Source organism: Macrobrachium rosenbergii, chromosome 20 (genome assembly GCF_040412425.1).
Source record: "Macrobrachium rosenbergii isolate ZJJX-2024 chromosome 20, ASM4041242v1, whole genome shotgun sequence".
Classification (NCBI taxonomy): Eukaryota; Metazoa; Arthropoda; class Malacostraca; order Decapoda; family Palaemonidae; genus Macrobrachium; species Macrobrachium rosenbergii.
This window is the reverse complement of record NC_089760.1, coordinates 24,727,739-24,747,496: the sequence shown is the minus strand read 5'-3', so window position 1 is coordinate 24,747,496 and position 19,758 is coordinate 24,727,739. Positions and strand designations below refer to the sequence as shown.

Sequence of the window (19,758 nt, the reverse complement as noted above, 5' to 3'; positions counted from 1 at the left end):
TAGATGAAAGTAGGAAGTTTATATTTTTTATATAAAAAGCATCACTATGGTCTTGAGTTGTCAGCTGTTTGGATAGTAGTCCAGGATACTGATGGCAGAGATGAGGCAGTATTGTGGTTATTCAAGAAGTGCCTCAAGATGGCCCCGTCATGAACACGACATGGTATCCGCTTAGAAAGACTCATCTTAGTCTTTCCTCTGTAAGTACTTGAGCCTTCTTCAGAAGGTCTTTCACTGAATGGGCTGGGTAGATCCTCATCAACCTCACTTTTTCTTTTTATGAATGATAAAGTACAGCATTGAATTGACAGTTTTTCAGGTTAGATATATCCTTAAGGGACCATTCCATATCCTGGATCTTTGTATTCATTTTGGTACACTAACAATGTTAATTCCTTAATATGTTATATCTAAGGGAATGGGGGGAATCACTGTAACTTTTAACATATTGCCATTTATTTATCAGCATTTGTGGGGAGTGCTTTACTTTCTCATGGGCAGCCTACTATGTGAAAGAAACTGATAATGCCCTTCTGATATGTAAGCCAATGACTGACCATTTGTAAAGACTTGGCCATTAGGTATGGCCATTTAAGCAGAGCAATGCTGGTTTATGTCTGGTAATTACGATTTAGTGTACCCGAGTACACTACATTTACTGAACACAAAAATGAAGTCTTGCTTGGCACCTACACAAAGATGTTGATATATTATTCATACACAATGATACTTATGTGAAGAGGAAGAGGAAATACATATGTGGGGGAAAGTGAGAAGACTCGCTGGTTGACAAAGCTTACATAAAAACTGGCAAAGAGACAACTGAGAGGAGAGTACACTGCTACACTATCTGTGTATGTGTGCTCCATGTGAGTGATGTAATGGGTCTTCAAGGTACACATTTCTAGGTTTTGGGCACTAACAAAGAAGTGCATAACATAATCACAAAAAGCTTTAACAGAGGATACAAGGATGCAGTCCCACCCCACCTCTAGTGAGGATGACATGTCTAAAATATAAAATCTATAAACACATTGGGAAATTATGTTCACTCATGTCATCTAAGAACCTGAAAAGCTATTAACCTGTATATATATCATTCAAACGGAAAAATGGAAAGCCTCCTGATAAGGAGCAACCCACAGCCCTGGTGCACACCCCTCAGGGAAAAATAATATGGTCAAACACATCACATGCCCCATCCAGGGATGCCTTGCCTCCTTAAGGAGATACCCCAGTAGGATGCACAAGTGCCTAGCCATCCTTGAAAAGACCCTTCAGGTTGCAATTATGTAACTTTCATGAAGCAATACCACCTCAGAGCAATGGTCACTGATCAATCCAGGTAAATGACTCAGGCAGCACATGAAACTTGTTAACTGTATTCTTATGAGAACTTCAGGTTGCAATTATGTAACTTTCATGAAGCAATACCACCTCAGAGCAATGGTCAACTGAGCAATCCAGGTAAATGACTCAGGCAGCACATGAAACTTGTTTACTATATTCTTATGAGAACTCCAAGAACCACCTCCATATTACAGTATCTGCTAACCACGGTAGTGACGTCATTATGTTTTTTGTTCATTCTTTGTAATTTCACAAGAAAATACAACTGAAATATCCTTAACCTACAGAAGAAGTAACTGAACAGGACAAATATGCTGTAGGCTATGCCCCTCAGAGGGAAATCTTCAAATAAAGTGAAAGATAAAATATAAATTAGCCCCACTAAGGCATCAACTATATTCCGTGAAACCAGGCTGGAGAGTCTCATACCAAAAGCTTATTATCAATATATTATCAAGTACTTTAATCAGACCATATACTACTCATAATTCTTAGCTTTTACTGGGTGGCCTCTGTAAAAAGCAAATGATACACCAAAGTTGCTCACTCTACATGAAGATAAAATGACGTTTTTATTTTTTGGTTACCTTCAAAATATGAAAAATGCTTTCTCTGCAGCTCAAAAAATTTATATTTGTTGAGCTGATGAAATCCATTTCTTGTTGGTAATATTGTGGGTCAATAAATGTACAGTATATAAACACATTGATATCCTATTCATAAAATAGTAATGTACTGCAGTGTATACACACATTTTACTTGCCATCTACAGATATAATACATATTTATAAGCACACATAAAAATTTCACAATACGTAAAAAGTGTGTTTATATATCTATTAGTATAAAAAGCTGTAAGATGACAATAATACATATGATACTTTTGTCAAGGTAGTGAAGAGTTAACATTATTTCATGACATCCTTTCAATTACCATACGGTACAACTTTCATTTCTATTTTCAAATCTATAAGCATCTTAGCTTATCAATAGCACAATGGCAAAGAGTTAATGCTACTGTGTCTAAAATACAAGTGAGTACAAATACAAAGACACTATATATCTGAATCACAAAAGACAAGGTGGTGATAGTTCATGCCGTTTGAATCTGAATCATGTTTAATGTTTGGTACTCACCTTAAGTTGTCAGTGTAAATATCTGCATCATGAGTACGAAGAGGCAAAAGCTGTGACACTGAGACCCCTTTTTGACATAAATAGTCTGTTTGATACAATCACTGGGGTTCATCAACAAACATATAATATAGCACTAAGCATGACACTGATGGTGAAAGTTGCATCAGCTTTCACAGCCCTGGTGATGAAATGGAGCTGTCACTTCCCATGCCCCTTTTGCAAAAGTAAATAAATACATTACTAGTGTATGACCCCATACATAACTGTACATTAAAACACTAGTAAACACTGTAATAAAAAAAACACCATGAAAGAACGACATTTTACTTCTGCTCACTCTCATCACGCAGTAAAAAAAAATTAGAGCTAATATGTTCTTTGTATTTATTTACATCTTGTTACTGGAAAAATGCTATAAAGAATGGATGTATAAGCCAAAAAAAATATCATGAGATGTCACTACCCTACCATCTGAAGGAAACTGAAAGTCATTAAAATTACTGTAATGTTAGAAAAAGAGTTTATGCTATACAACAGCTCGCTGTAGTTGCAAACAAAGCACCAACGTATAGAATTACAACTTTGTATGTAGGTGTATTCCACTGGGAAACACATCTCATAAAATGGGTATATTACTTTCATGATGGAAGGATAGCTGTTACTCCCAATAACATAAATTTGTGACTACAAAAACACTTATTTACTGTTAATTAATTTGCAGTCATTGTCATAATTCACAATACAATTTCATATATTCCATTTCAAGATGGAAGAGTTGGTTAATAAACTGACACTGAGAAAACTATGCAAAACTAAGAAAATTCCAAATCCAAAATGCCAAAAAGTTCCTACACCTTGACATTATCTTTGGATAATATATAAAGCTCTGCAATATTTCAACCATTAGCAGCCTAAACAATGCTCAACATTAGATGTAAGAGAGAGACAATTTCTACAGAGAAAAACCTTAACCATCAAGACTTTGAGCATTAGATGCAATGCTTTTGTGAAATTCAAGGCCCTGAAGAAAATGCTATCTGTCTGAGATTTATGGAACATAAACATATCATTACCTATTTTCTAAAGAAGGAGAAAAGCACATACATATTAAGCTTCACTTTCAGGATCTTCTTCTTTACCAGGTTCTTGTGAGCTATGAACTGGTGTAGGTCCTCGACTACCTGACGATAGGGAAGGTGTTCTTGGAGCAGAACCAGGTATTTCTCCATCTAAGATCAAGAATTGCCCATCTGAGCTTACTTGTGGGGGTCCATCTTTATCTGGTAATTGCGCTATGTTATCCAGCAGTAGTTTCTGTAAATGACAACAGATTAACAAGAGAAACACATTATGAATTTCACATGCAACGGGGGTCTTGAAAGAAGAAAAAATAAAAAATTAATTTTTAAAGTAATTTGAATTTTTCCTAACATACAAACCTGAGGTCTTTAGATATGGGATTTACTTTCAGTGCAAGCTGGAGCCAGCCATTTAAGCCATTTAACTTAAAACATGGTGGATATTGACAGCTGGCTACTGACCGGAGGGGAGGAATCCCTCCCATCCAGATGGTACGCATTCACTTTACCTTTTGGCCCAAGAAGCAGAATGAAGGGTGGCTAGAGGTGGGCCATTTCTATAAAGACCTCAGGTTTTTATGTTAGGAAAAATATAAATTACTTTGAAAATTTGTCATTTCTTCCTACACATATATAAACCCTTGGTCTTTACACATGGGAGACTTACTCCTTGGTGGGAGTATTCTGAGCCTCTTTCCTGGTCATATAAGATCAAAGGAAGGAGACCCATGCCTCTGATCTATTGAACATGTGTGATGTTCAACTACCAGACTTCTGGGCCTTTCAAGCCTACAGACTTGGAAAAGGTAAAATATATGAACAATAATTTGTCAAACTAACATGTTAAGAAAATTATTAAGCTTAAGAAGTGCCATGTAATGCTATTTGCAAACCCCTCAAGATAAGAGCAGTATGCTGATTTTCTAGAGTAATATTTGTAGGCGCTGAAAAACAGTCACCCAGCCAATGACAAAATATCTTTGTTCAAAATCATTTTGCCACCAATGCTGAGCATTCATGCTGCACATCTTGAATTCTGATAGGTTAATGAAACCTGCTCATGTGTGATCACTTAAGTGTATGATTTTTTTTTAGGATATTTCCTCTATAAGATCAGACATCTAAGATGATTTTCAATGCAATACTTACTATGGTGTCAGTCAGTGTTCAGCAATTAAAGTGAGGATGCATATCATACTATCAATACCATTTTGAATAATTTCCTTGCATCTTTAGACAACTAAATGAGTTGTGAATCTTCAAGTAAATCTCAACAATTGTATTGTGATTTTTAGAGTAAATGAGTATAACTGCATGACTGTATTCAACTGTTTAAATGACGATCTTTGATAACACACCCACCAAGTATGGTGCACTTGTGTGTGAGATAAAGTTTCTGAGTCTAAAAAGGTGAGCTGAAGATGGACAGTGTGCCAAAGCAATGATGGAAAATGTGTAAAACTACGGTATCTTGTGGATGGTCAGAATGTCTCTTCTTTTACTGCTATAAGGAGTACCAAGACACTCAACCCAGCTACAGACAAGAAGACAGTGACATTCTGATTCATCAGGGTCCAGTCTGATAATGAAAAATGCCTTATCTTTGTTGACTGGTCTTAGAAATTGAACCAAAGGTCCTAATTACAATGGGACATCTGCTGAAAGTCATGGTAAGTACAAGGCCTTAAAGTAGAGAGGCAATATTTGCTTTTAAAAAACAACAAAAGAACTGCTAGTGCTAATGCAAAGGATGGCAAAATGTTACAAGATCCTCATGCAACAGTTGTAAGTCTTGAAAAGTCTGTACCAGTTTGATAGATTACTCAGAGATTCCAAGGGCATCTTTAAGAAATCTGGAAATCCTACTTTAAGACATGGAAGATAACAGATTTCAACATTAACTACAGAGCATGGATGGCTATGTTTTGCCACCCATTAGGCATAAGATACCAAAGAGGTTCCTCCTTGCAATAACACTCTTTGCCATCCCATGAACATGGACAACTACATGACAATATCATATCATTTTGCCTCCACCCCTACTAAAAGGTCAAGTTCTATACGTATAGAAAAATATTTGTTATATTTTCTGACTTTAAATAAGATTACAATTTTCTTTTGTTGCAATGTCCTGCTTCTATAATAACATGAAAAACTAAACTAAAGTTAAGTTTAAAATATCAATTATTATAGTGTCCTCCTTCAAATATAATTATTAAAAGTAAAATTTGTTGAGATAGCCAACTTCTGCAATAAATTGCAAAATATCTCTAAAGTTAAAAATTTACATTCTCTCCATGAACCTGGTGAAGCTGCAACTGCCATCCCCACCATACACCTCAGAAAGGAATTGGTCTCTCATACTTCATGAAAAAGGATTTGATGCAAGCCACCAGAAACATGCAGCGGAAGATCTGGTTTCCAAAGAAGGGGAAGAAGCTTTCAAGGTGTTGAACATCATGTCTTCAAGCCATTCTGGCAAATTTTTAGGATATCACTCATTTTATGAAGGAAGTCAATCCTAACAATTCACGAAGCAACAATACTGTAATTCTCGAGGCCTGTTACTATCTAGCATTTTTCCTAATCCACTTTCTCCTCTGCTGCACACAGAAATTTTTGTAAACCCTTGACATCGTAAAAACTGATGTCCATTGTCTCTACATAAATCACTACTAGGAGTAGCTGCCTCTCACCTACTATCCAACCAGTTAGAGTTGCCCACAAACCCTGGTAGTCTTCCCAGCAACTTCTTGTCACTGGAGCCAATAGCTCTAACTGATAATAACAAATAGTCTCATCACACTCAGGGGGAAAGGTAGAGGAAGAAACTGTTGATAGTCCCATCTGGATTGGGGCATTATTATGAAAAGTACTGGATATGTTTAATTATTATCACTTTATATCTAATTTTTTCGCATATATTTTGTTTGCTATTTCATGTGAGACAGAGGAAATTCCATCATGCTTGGGGCCTATAAAAAAAATTGGTGTAACATCTGTTTTTACCAAAGAAAAATAATTTTATGTTCAATATTTTCCTTCATGATTGATCCTCATGGGATTCAACCAAATTTTATAAACAAACCCAACTTTACCAGTTTTATTTTTTTTTTAATCAAAATGAAATGCTGCAGTAGGCTGGTAATACCTAGATCTTTCAAACATACACCCATCAAATCAGTGCATTTGACACTTGTCTCCTTCCTTAAATTTTTTGCATATGCATTTAACAATCTCTTTACTGTATCTGATAGCTCATTCATGGATGTGTAAAAGGAAAAAAAAATTTTGTAACAAAAACATTGTTTCTCTTGGACACACCAAGTTCACTTTACTTTTGCGTCCATGACAGACTTTCAAAGAAAAAAATATCTGACTTTACAAAACAAAATATAAAAAGAATACTTCTGTACATGAGAAATATATCTCATATTTTTATTTCAAGTATATAATACTTACCGTTTCCTGCTTTCTCTTTTTTTCCATGGTCTTTTTCTCTATTAGTTTATTGTATGCCATCTTTGCGGCAACACCAAGAGCTGTACATATGTCTGTTCCATTGCTGTCTGCTTCAAACACATAGCAAGAGTATCGGGGATTATCTGCACCTTCACTATCACTTTGACGAACAATGTAACCAACTAATCTGCAAACCAAATTGAATAAATATAATATCTGCCCAAAATCTAGTACAAGAATACCAACACATCATCCAGCACAATTAAGTTTAAAAATTAAATGTAAATCCTGATATGCATGAATAAAGGGACCTGGAAATACAGTTTACATCAAAATGCTATTATGTACAGGGGTTTTATTTTTTGAGATATTCCAACATCACAAGATCAAAATACAATACTTTACTCAAAAGACTAACCTACAAATTAAATCTTGAATTGGTAATAAACTGTGTTCTCCTTAGTAAACAGTCATATAAACCAAACATTCAAATGCAATAAAAATACTTAAAAGAAATATACTGTGCATCCACCTAAATTCTTGGTTTGCACTGAAATTTGCCTCACTAGCATTCAGCATCACACATGTATCTGTAATGAAGCTTAACTGCCATATATGGTGACTATTATAAAATCTTGATATGATGCAAAGACACATCCTTGGCATTTCTGAGTTGGACTGCATTTGATGTACAGTCACGTCATAACAGTCTCAGAGGGTTAATTGTTATTCATGTGAGGGATTAAGTTTCATCTTTTATAAATAGATAAAGCTGTCTTCTTCATATGTAACATTTTCTTCAATGCTTGCCATTTAATTTACAAAGCACAGAAATTTAATTGTACTTAAGATGAATATATCTGAAATTTATAAACTTTACTTCATATACTGCTGGCAAATTTGCTAAGAAGACAAGTGCACTGTATAGTGGTGTGAACTATGGAGACACGGCAGCCAGCTCTACTACAGTAAAAAGAAATTTAGAGCCACCAAAATATACTTAAAATAATGCTCCTGATGACATTATGTGATGTATGTATAGTATACACTAAGAGTGCAGATAAGTGGATACTTAGATGTTATATATCACCAAAAGAGGAAGGAATTCCAGAACTAAAAGGGTTAAAAAATACTCATAGGAGCATGAGTCTTGAAATGGGGAAACAAATCCACGTTATGTTTAAGTGCATATATTAAAAATAAATCTCTACAGACAGCTTTCGGGAATCTGTTTGATTCCCTTTTACAATCTCTTAATTTGATCTTTTAAATGAGACAAGCAATCCATTTCCTCACTAATTTCAAGTATTCACAAAGTTCCATGTGAGAGCTGTAAAGCAATGTTGTCCCCTCCATGTGTGTAAATGAGGATCCAAAAATTAAAAAATACTCCTAGTACCATGAGTCTTAAAACTGAAAAGGGGAATCAAATAGATTTCCAAAAGCTCTCTGTGCAGATTTATTTTCAAATAATATATATATAACCATACATAACTGTGCATTTGTTTCTCCCCTAAAAGGATTACTATTACTGATATGGAATGAATTAAAAGATCTAGGTTGGTCAAGAATAAGTTAGCTTGAGCTTCAAGAGTAAGGATTAATGCTAAAGATATAATGGATTTGAAAATTTTATGTGAGTATTTTACACTATTCTTCATTGTCATCAGTGACATTCTAAACCACATGATGTTAATACATGGTGTACAAGACAACCTTTGGTTTTTCAGGTGGTTTTCATAAGTTAATTCCATCTTATGCACCACCAAAAGCAATAAATAAGTTCTTCAGTTTCTTGTACAGAATCTGCTTTATGGTTTTCTTTAAAAAAAAAAAAAAAAAAAGATAAAGTATCATACCAAAACGTGCGGTTAAATATATGTATTGTGACATACTTTCTGTTTTCGTTATGCGTTGCCCAGTAAGCTACATCACTAAGACTGTGTCGAAGACGCATAGTATGAGTGGCTGCATCCGTGAGGATTAGATGGGCATCGGTGGTAGACAGTTTCAGTTCGTTTGTGGAGAAAACATTGTGGATGGCACGTGCTGCTAGGATTCTCCTCATTACCTCACAGATCACACTCTGACCTGTATAAAGAATAATAGATGATACAATACATGCATGACTGTGAAAAAATCAACAAATTTTTTCAATTAAAAATAATTAACCAACATTACCAAATATGAAAACAAGTACTGTACATGTCACTCTAAAAAATCAGAATGTTGTTGCCACATACAACAGCACTATAAATTTTAGACTCCAAAATTATTTATTCCCACGAATCAGAATGCTGATATTCACCAGATATTCCTATTTACATTACATCCCTTAAAAATATAAAATACCATGCACTGACATTCCTATACACAGTAAAAGAAGAAAACTTTTAAGCATCAAAAAGTTGATCTGAACTAAAGACATTGATATACTGTACATGGTGCTGTAAATTATCTGTACTTTTATTAGATAAAAAATACAGACAGAATTTCTAAACTACAGCATATAAAATGAGATAACACTTCTATTTCTACAAGTACATAAAACCATCTCATATGCAATGAATAGAAACTGAGTAAAAATAATAGTTACTGAATGGGAAAGGAGCATACAGAGTAAGACTTATAAATTAAGTGAAAGCTGTTCAACAAAAGAAGCTAAAAATGATTTAATTGATAATTACAAAAGATAAAATGTTTGGATACAAGATAAAATACAGGACACTTAACACATAAAACAATTTATTAACAAACAGCTAAAGATTGGGACATGAAAATATTTCCATGTGTGTATTAAGTGAAAACACTCAATATAATACAATTGTTCCCTCTTCTTAGCACATCAGAAATTATAACACACCTCCATTGTTCATACAGGAAATATTAAAGGCATCATAATAATAATTACCATGGATGATCTACCATGTGGGAAATTTATTCAAATCACTTGCCATTCAATCAACTTTATAAGGTAATATCGTTACAAATCTACGCATCATGTGTTCTATTATATATCATCCTCTCAACTAATTCATCAGGAAGTTAGCTATTATCTCAACGCTCATCAAAATAAACTGTAACATGTTAACCATATTACGAAACAGTTATACAGTACACAAATTAGCGAAGTAAAATACCTCATATCAATGTTCTGTGAAAAATTTTAATTTTACAGCTCTCGATGTGAAATGAATTCTCTCCTTTTCTTGTCTTGAGCACATTCTGCATTAATGCCCATTTGTTCTAGGTTCCCTTACAAGCCCCTCCCCATAACCCTTTAGGCCCTATGGTCACTGGTTTCATCCTGCATCCTCCACATCTATTACTAACAGTTCCTCCTCCCTTCCTACACAGAAAGAACACCTAAGAAACAAATCTTACTGCAAAGGCCATAATGCTTTTACATGGTACCTTGTAAAGACTGCAGTAAAGTTTACTGGTACATTACAGATTGGTCACTAACAACATACATAAAACATAAACAGTACAAGGTGTCAGATGTTTCTATTCCTTCAATGAACTCCTTTGCAAAACTGTTAACAATACCATAAAATGGCATAAAGCACAAAAAATTAGATGTTTACTGCAACTATCTCACGAATTTCTTATTTTCATAATTTCAACTGGTCCATAATAAAATTTAAATTGCATTAGTCCTTCAGAACTCTGTCTTGAATACACTGTGTTTCTTGGCTTCTGTTTCCTTTCGGTACACCAATTTACTGATGATGGCTTTCCTTTTGTCAGTTTAACTGATTTTAATATAATTAACTGAATCAAAATTCTTGTACCATTGCATAGTACTTAATTTCTTTGTTTTTGCGTTTACGTTTATTTATTAGAAAAAATAGCATCTTTTTTATGCAATTTGTATGAACAAACTACATTAGTGTTATCTACACCACAGAGATGAAAGTCTAAAACTGTCTATGACTACATACTAATGCCTTCTGAGCACTCACATCTGTGTGGCAGTTGTAGGTAGTGAAATACATTAGTGGTACTGTATCAAACTGTTTCTCTGTAATGGCTAATGTAAACTGACCTAACAATGATGAAGGTAATGAGGTCATAAGTCATATGGTAAGGAAGATATCAAAGGCATTTCCTGCTTAGCTGCAATACTAAGGCCTACTGTTAGGGTCTTGTGGTATAGCAAGCCTAGAGAGTATAAGGTCCAAATCCTTAACATATTATTCTAAATAATTACCAACAGAATCACATTCTTAGTTTTGCTTGTTTTACTACATAAAAAGTGATCTACAGTAATTGGCCCAAGAAGTGCTATTATATGAACCAAACTATCAGGGAAGATGTCTCTTCTTACAAAACTTTAAATATCTCTTATGAAAGTTCTGAACTTTTGGAACATTTCTGAATGTTCCAAAGAATTTTGTTCATCAGCAGAGCTACTCATTATATAAGATTTTATAATGCTAAAATTCATGCTTTCTACTTAATAGAATATGAAATTTACAAGCAAAATTAATTATACATGTACAAATTATTCTGCAATGAATACCATTTCTGAATTAATTTTTTTCCACGAACTTGAGAAACTAAACACCTTGCATTCAATAGTCAGGCAATCAAATGTTGAATGACTATAGCACTGACTGATGCCTCAGACCATGCTCATTGTTAATATTGATCACCTGAGAGCATGATAAAATTTGCTGATGCTATTTTCCTTTCCATTACTTATATCATTGTGAATATTCATTGTTCATGCTATTTTTTCTTTTCATAACGTACATCAATGCAGAAAACTTATAAAAGAAATAAGATTGTTATCAATTTTCTTGGCTTCAGTGTGAAATGTCAATTCATGGTTGTAACTATGCCTATAAAAAAATTCTCATTGACACTGACTTACTAAATTTTATATGAAACAAATTTCTGCCCTTTTGCCTATAAGGAATGTTAAGTGTAACTAGGCCAACGTGTTCTATTCAGATTCTTCTTATGCACTAGTGATCTCAAAATTTATTCTATATGTGAACACTACAATTCAAATCAAACCCTTCTAACTTGAACCATATCATTCTGTTTGTTGCCTGCTTGCCTATCCTGTTTATAGCCATGTAATCACTTTTTCTAAGAAAAATGATACGAAAAATGCAAATATTTCTGCAAGTCCTTAGATAAAAAGCAGAGCTATTTACATTATTTAGTATTTACTTTTCCTATATTAGTTTTATCCTCACCAAATTGAAAATAAATGTGACGTTTCATGAGTGACTGCATGGAATCATGTGCCTGCTTTTTTCTACAAATACCTGTATACCAGATTTACACACACAATTGCCAATGCTACTGTTTTTATTCTCTAGATCCAGATTTCCTCTTGGGATGGGGGAATCAGACCTGGCAGTATCCAGGAGCAAAAAACAATCAATCATTATAATGGAAAGAACCACAATCTGATTTTGTTGCTTGGTGCATGTGCAGGTGATGCCTTTGCATTAAAAAAAGGTGGCAGCTCAGAGCACCATCAAATAAGCTATGCTTGCACTATATTTAGTAAAACTTGAATTAAGCCACTATGCCAAGTACTCATACCTCTTGCAGTGAACAATCACAGCCAAGTCTTGCCCTCATCAATAATTAATCATATGGCCTCTGGATGACCTCATTCACTTAGGAGATGCTATTCCAAGATTGAAACATACAAACATTACAGACTTCCATCCTCCTCTAAAAATAGGCAGATAAACATGTCTTTACTGAACTCTTCAACAATGAGTGACAGGCTTAAAAAAAAAAAGGGCTCTGACCTCATCACTAATGCCTAGGATTTGCTTCAAGGCTATTACAATTAAAATGGAAAATAAACACTCAAAACCCACATGGAAATCTTGCTTTAAAGTGTGCCTTGCATGGTGCACTTTAAACACCTCTACATGCTTTTTACTGTGTTTCTTCAGCCCCAAATATTTTGCTTCTTGTCTTCTAATTTTCATCTGTTCCCTTTGGTCCCTAATCATTTAGCCGTCTAACTTCTTTAACTTTACCTCTTCAATTTTCAATTTTCTTTTAACCCACAAGGTGCTGCGCGCCACTATAATCAACGCTTTATATGTTGCGCTAGGACAATGACAATATTATCGACGCTTTATTTTCAAATATGGCGGTAAATTTATTCCCTCCTCCTATCTCTGTTTCAGTGACGTCAACAGTCTCCTCAGCCATTCAGCTCACTCTTGAACATAAAAGATGCCAGATTTCTCTTAATCATAGGCATAAAAATGGCAAAATTGCAAACCTTCTGTCAGCCCAGGGGGCGGGACCAGGAAGGCTTTTGTATCCTGAAGTTGAGCAACGGTTGAAGATTTTTACAAATGTTTATTTTGTAAATTTTGGAAATAATGGCCTTTGACGATGATGCTTATTCACCTTCATCAAATAGTGATATCGAGATAGATAATTACAATGACAGTGACAATAATAATATTGGTTTTAAAGTTAGTATGCATATATGACAGTTAATAAACACATATATACACCCCTTTAATCAATAATGTTGTATATTTTTTGTACTTTTCAGATGTTTCTTGAATAGCTAAAGAGTAATATTGCCATGAAAAAATTTGAAACTGTCTCATAAAATACTGCACTGAGCAAGAAAATATTGGTTCCATTACTGAAGTTGCAAATGCATAATATTGCTGTCGTCATTAAATGGCATCCCCTTAGCATCTCTTGGGTCAAGAACAAATCCTTTAGGTATGCCCTAAGCAAGTCTGGAAATGTGATTCCGTGATCCTATTTAATTACTTTATAGTAATAATAACCAACACAAGGCTAGACCTAAAAACAAATCTTAGGAATCTTGACCCCCATTACTATGTAATTTTCTGTCAGGGTTTGGAAAGAAATTTTGGAAGAAGACTAAGGATCACACCAATATAATCTCACTTCCTATAAGGAATATTCCCAAGACTCAGGAATTTATTATATGATTGGACCACATACAAAATGAAATTAAAAATCCACTGATGGAACAACTATTCTGTAAACATACAGATAAAAACAAAAATTAACTTAATGTGAAATAAAGAATGAAACAAGATTACCAACTCCTTGGCAGGTACAGAAAGCCAGGTGGGCTGAATAAACACAGGCCAAGCAGAAACTTATGGCACTACGTGTGTTTGTCTGCATGAGAAGCGATACCTCACTCAATTTGGCTGCTTCACTCCCCAGCTGACCACAAATAATCAAGTACATGCAGGGTGAGTTCTGGAACTTCTTTAAATATTTCATATGACTAAATGGATATTCAGTCAGAAAACTTAAACCAGGGAAATTCCACATATCTAACACAAACAGTAGCACCTATAATTCCAGGAATCAGAATAAGAAACAGCAAGCAATTAAGGATTGATAAGCCTTGATTTTTGGAAGTTGCTCTCATAGAGCAAGTAAATCACTAACAAATACCATATGCAAATATACTCCCCTAAACCATATATCTGAAGCAGTAGTTCTATCTAACCATTTTCTTTAAAAAAAATTTTATAACACCTAGTAGAAAGCTACAGAAAATCTGAGAAAAACCAAAAGCTAAAGCACTTCAACATTAATTTCTGTTACATTATATCTTTCATAAATATAACACACATTACCATTAAATTACTCTGATATAACTCAAAGTATAAAACACTTAAACACTTAACATGCTAACTACTTGGCAACATTTACAAATGCTGGGGTGGTTCTAGAATGTCAACATCAGGTACACTGGCAACACTACTGATTGCTGATTCAAATTCAGTAGAAAAGCTGCAAAGGCTTCTACAACAGGTGAAAAAGTCAGTGATAAAAGAGAACCAAGTATAAATGTGGGGTATGCTAGTGAAAAAACTGCCATGAACAAATTAGATGTCAAATGTTGGTAGGAAAAATAATGAAATGAGTGGATCAATTTTGCTTCCTAGTTAGGTGGGGAACACTGTATGTCCAATGTAACATGGAAATCAAGGGTGTGAACTGGAAGCTGAGAGCATGTAACTCACTGGAACAGAATGGAATAAAACTTACTCTATGGGAAAAGCACAAATTTGGTAAATTTTGTTGTGAGGATGTAAAACAGATAATTATGAAGATGATCAAAAAGACTGAAAGCTGCAGATATGTGGATAAAGTTCAGCTTACTTTGGGTGGAGAGTAACAAGTGAAAAAATTTTAGGATGAGTCAACAAAAAGGGAAATCCCGAAAACCTCAATAGTATAAAGTTTATACACAATATAAAGTTTATACACAAATGTTATGTCTGGCAGAAAAAAATTAAAGGGAGGAGGGTAAGAAGGAGACAGAAAAGTGCAAGGATAGAATACTGGAAGTGATAGAGAGAGAGAATTGCCTCAGAACTGATGCAGACAGCAAGATAGAATAAAATGGAAGAACAAGAAGAGCATCATTTCAATATCAGTCCTACAATATACACAATGCATGATCAAAATGGTGACTTTACCATCAGGCATATAGAAGTATGCTCTGTCAATATGCTACGCTGACAGCTTTCTATCTTCTGATAGTCCCAAGTCACATATTGTGATTTCATGGGTGTAATTCTTACATTCTGTTAAGACTACTTACAACAGTAGTGATTAATCTGTCAACCACTGCTGGCAAATTGAGTCCTTTGTAAAATAAATGCTTGTACTTGTGTATGACAAAGTAATATGTACATAAAATATATTAATTTACAAGAATTACAAGATTTCTTAGATAATTCTATCTTAAAATATATGCATTCTCCAACAACAATCACGAAGCATCTACATATACATGCGTTTTTAAAAATTTTTCATGAAATCATTCACCTACAGTATTCAAAAGCATAATTAAAAAATATACACACTAAATCATTAAATTTTTAGTACAGTACAAGAATTACAAAAATCAGTTTGATCAATTAGTTTTCATTCTTTTCTATCATTACACATCAGAAAGATGCACAATGACCTTTATCATATAAGTCAAACACTGCTGTAAAATGCAAAATACATGCATTCAGTGAGTTCAACATACAACTTCAATGCTTGTGTGAACATTCTACAGTATGGCATGTGAGATTCAATACCAGTTATGTAAGTAAACAGGCAGTAGCAATTGTTAAAGAAATGGTTAGATGAGGCTATTTAACAATTATTCTTATATCTTCTCTTTACCTTACCAAAATCTGTTTAAACATATTAACCTTTGGATTACTTATGACTCTTTGAAGTCATCCCAAAATCTACCCCGAGTCATTTATGATACTTTGATGGATTATTTTTGCAGATTTTCAACTCATCACCTTGACCTTTTTTTTAGCATACAACAATACTAATGTAGTAAAATTCTGTTTAAAATTACATGAGCATCAGTATCATAGCATGAACAGTAACATCATAAATAGCAAAGTAAAACATCAATTATCATAACTCTGCCTCTGGGATAGACAGGATTCACAAAAGCTTATTCAATGAAAAGGTTAACTCTAAGAACAATAAAATACAGTATTATCTAGTACTTCAACTTTCATCATATCTATTTCACTACAGAAATTCAAAACTAGTGTTTACATAAATATTCATTATATAAATAACAGAGAAAGTAGACCACTGAATTGACAAAACTACTTGTAAGGCACAAGCCATGAAGGCAAATTGGGGTTGACTACCTCTGAAAAGTGGAAGGAACTATGGCAGAGGAGTGTACACACTTATGCTGGTATAAGCTAGGATATTTTTATCAAAATGCAGTTTACTGTGACCATTGAGTCACAATACACCTGGATGGATCTCATCCAAAGGATTTTTTCTTGACAGGAGAAAATTGGAGCAAGGTAAAATTAATGAGATGAGCAGCTAGGTAAGAGAAGATCAGATGAAATAAAGAAAAGTGAGGACAACAGGGTCAAAGCCACAACCTCATTAACCCTTAAATGTCGAGCCTCTATTTACAAAAGTGTCTGCCGTATGCTGGCAGCGTTCGGGAGTTAGCGCCAAAGCGGAAAAAAAGTTTTTTTCAAAAAATCACAGCACGCTTAGTTTTCAAGATTAAGAGTTCGTTTTTGGCTCCTTTTTTGTCATTGCCTGAAGTTTACTATGCAACCATCAGAAATGAAAAAAATATCATTATCATATATAAATATTGAAATATATGACTGCAAAAAAAAAAATTTCATATATAATTGTATACAAATCGTGCTGTGAGCAAAACGGTTAAAGCTAATGAGTTATTTTTTTTCTTTGTATTGTACACTAAATTGCGATGATTTTGGTGTATAATGAATTGTAAAACGATCAAAGCAACACAGAGAAAATATTATCACAAAATGATGCATGAATTCGTAACGCGGGGGCGTAAAAAAAGTTTTTTTAAAAAATTCACCATAAATCGAAATATTGTGCTAGAGACTTCCTGTTTGTTGCAAAATGAAGGTAATTGATTGAATATTACTAGACTATACGTGTTTTAGCTTACAATTGCATTTTTTTACCATTTCGGTCGAGTTAAAGTTGACCGAAGGTCAAATTTTTTCTATTTATTTTGATTTATATGAAAATATTTCAAAACTGATAAAAGCTACAACCATGAGTTATTTTTTGTTGTATTCTACATGAAATTGTGCACATTTTCATATATAAAACTTTATGTAACGGCTATTAGAAAAACGGTGCAAATATTACGACAAAGTGACAAAGGAATTTCTGAGATTTTCGGCCAAGTTACCATGTGGATGTAAGAAAGAAGTTTTTTTCAAAAATTCACCATAAATCGAAATATTGTGCTAGTGACTTCCAATTTGTTGCAAAATGAAGGTAAATGAATGAATATTACTAGAATATAAGAGTTTTAGCTTACAATTGCGTTTTTCGATAATTTCGGTCAAGTCAAAGTTGACAGAAGGTTGAAATTTTGGCACATCGTGATTTATATGAAAATATTTCAAAACTGATAAAAGCTACAACCATGAGTTATTTTTTGTTGTATGCTACATGAAATTGTGCACATTTTCATATATGAAACTTTATGTAACGACTAATATAAAACGGTGCAAACATTACGTCAAAGTGACGAAAGAATTTCTGAGATGTTCGGCAGAGTTACCGCGCGCGGACGTAAGGAAAAAGTTTTTTCAAAAATTCACCATAAATCGAAATATTGTGCTAGAGACTTCCAATTTGTTGCAAAATGAAGGTAAATGATTGAATGTTACTAGAATGTACGAGTTTTAGCTTACAATTGTGTTTTTCGACCATTTTGGTTGAGTCAAAGTTGACCGAAGGTTGAAATTTTGGCACTTATCGTGATTTATATGAAAATATTTCCAAACTGATAAAAGCTACAACCATGGATTGTTTTTTTGTTGTATTTTACATGAAATTGCGCACATTTTCATATATAAAACTTTATGTAACGGCTAATATAAAACGGTGCAAAAATTACAACAAAATGACAAAAGAATTTCTGAAATTTTCGGCTGAGTTACCGCGCAGACGTAAGGAAAAAGTTTTTTCAAAAATTCACCATAAATTGAAATATTGTGCTAGAGACTTCCAATTTGTTGCAAAATGAAGGTAAATGATTGAATATTACTAGAATGTAAGAGTTTTAGCTTACAATTGCGTTTTTCGACCATTTCAGTCGAGTCAAAGTTGACCGAAGGTTTAAATTTTTTGTAGTCAACGTACGGTACGTTCACTTGTCACCCGACAGACAATTTTAATCGACTTACGAAACGTCCAGTCAGCGATTTAAGGGTTAAATAAGGCATCACTGCCTTTCTTTATTCTAACATGTTACTGTTTTCCTAATGACTGAACGCTTTATATTCAATTCAATTTTTACTCTGCAGGCATGGAGTATTTGATATTCTCAGCACAACCTCTTTTCACTTATGCTCTTTATGGTGAAGGGGAATACTTGCCAATAATTGTTGTAACTGTCATTTTATATGCCACAGTCACACTTTGCAAGGTGGGGACATTTTAACATTGTTCTAAGAAATCTTTGATTTTGATATATCCTCTAAACCATGGCCTTTTATAGTTCTATATGAGATTCTCTACAATTTTACCACTGAATTCAATGTCTTTTCTAGTGATGTCATGGCTTGAAAAGATTTATTTTTCTTGTATGGGATATAAGCTCCTCCAACTGTTTATCTCATGATATTTAAAGAATCTATAATCAACTTTAATGTTCATGCTGATATTGCAGTCTGCAATTTTCTATAATGGGCTTGCTTCTTGATATGTTCATGAGTAATAATTTTATCGCTTGTAGTTGTTCAAGCTTTCCAATCTTTAGTTAACCATAAATTACTTTAATGGAAAAATTCTACAACTCACTTTAATGACAAAACAGTTATATAATAATTAGATGCTCTTTTAGGGAACTAAGTTTTTTATGTTTAAGCTGTCAACCTTTTTACTTGTTCCATATGCTCTACTAGATTAACTTAACACAACCACATTTCAAAACTTAGGACCATCTGTGTGTTAATGATTCATTAATACTTACAAGCTGAGAATTGTAATAAGGATAAAAATGTACAATATATTTGGTATTTTCCAATATGAATAAAAAAATATGTAAAGAACAAATTATTTAATATATGCTGACAGACAAATGAGGCTGTACCAAGAAATAGAGACAAAGTATTTTTCAGTAGCAGTAGTATTTCAGTGAATGGTTGATGCCTTGGCCAACCTACTGCCTATACAAATA

At 33.8% G+C, this 19,758-nt stretch overlaps 1 protein-coding gene across 3 annotated transcripts in view; it reads right to left on the bottom strand.

Moving 5' to 3' along the window:
* Nucleotides 1-19,758, bottom strand: part of LOC136849152 (DCC-interacting protein 13-alpha-like) — a 53,286-nt gene continuing 33,528 nt past the window's right edge. For 2 of the 3 annotated variants that reach the window (XM_067122230.1, XM_067122232.1), the window contains 3 exons: nucleotides 8,924-9,119; nucleotides 7,029-7,215; nucleotides 1-3,801 (listed from right to left, as the gene is read on the bottom strand). In XM_067122230.1, coding sequence (XP_066978331.1) covers nucleotides 3,595-3,801; nucleotides 7,029-7,215; nucleotides 8,924-9,119 — 590 coding nt within the window. In that variant the 3' untranslated portion in view covers nucleotides 1-3,594. The remainder of the gene's footprint in view (nucleotides 3,802-7,028; nucleotides 7,216-8,923; nucleotides 9,120-19,758) is intronic. The other variant, XM_067122231.1, reaches the window with a different exon arrangement.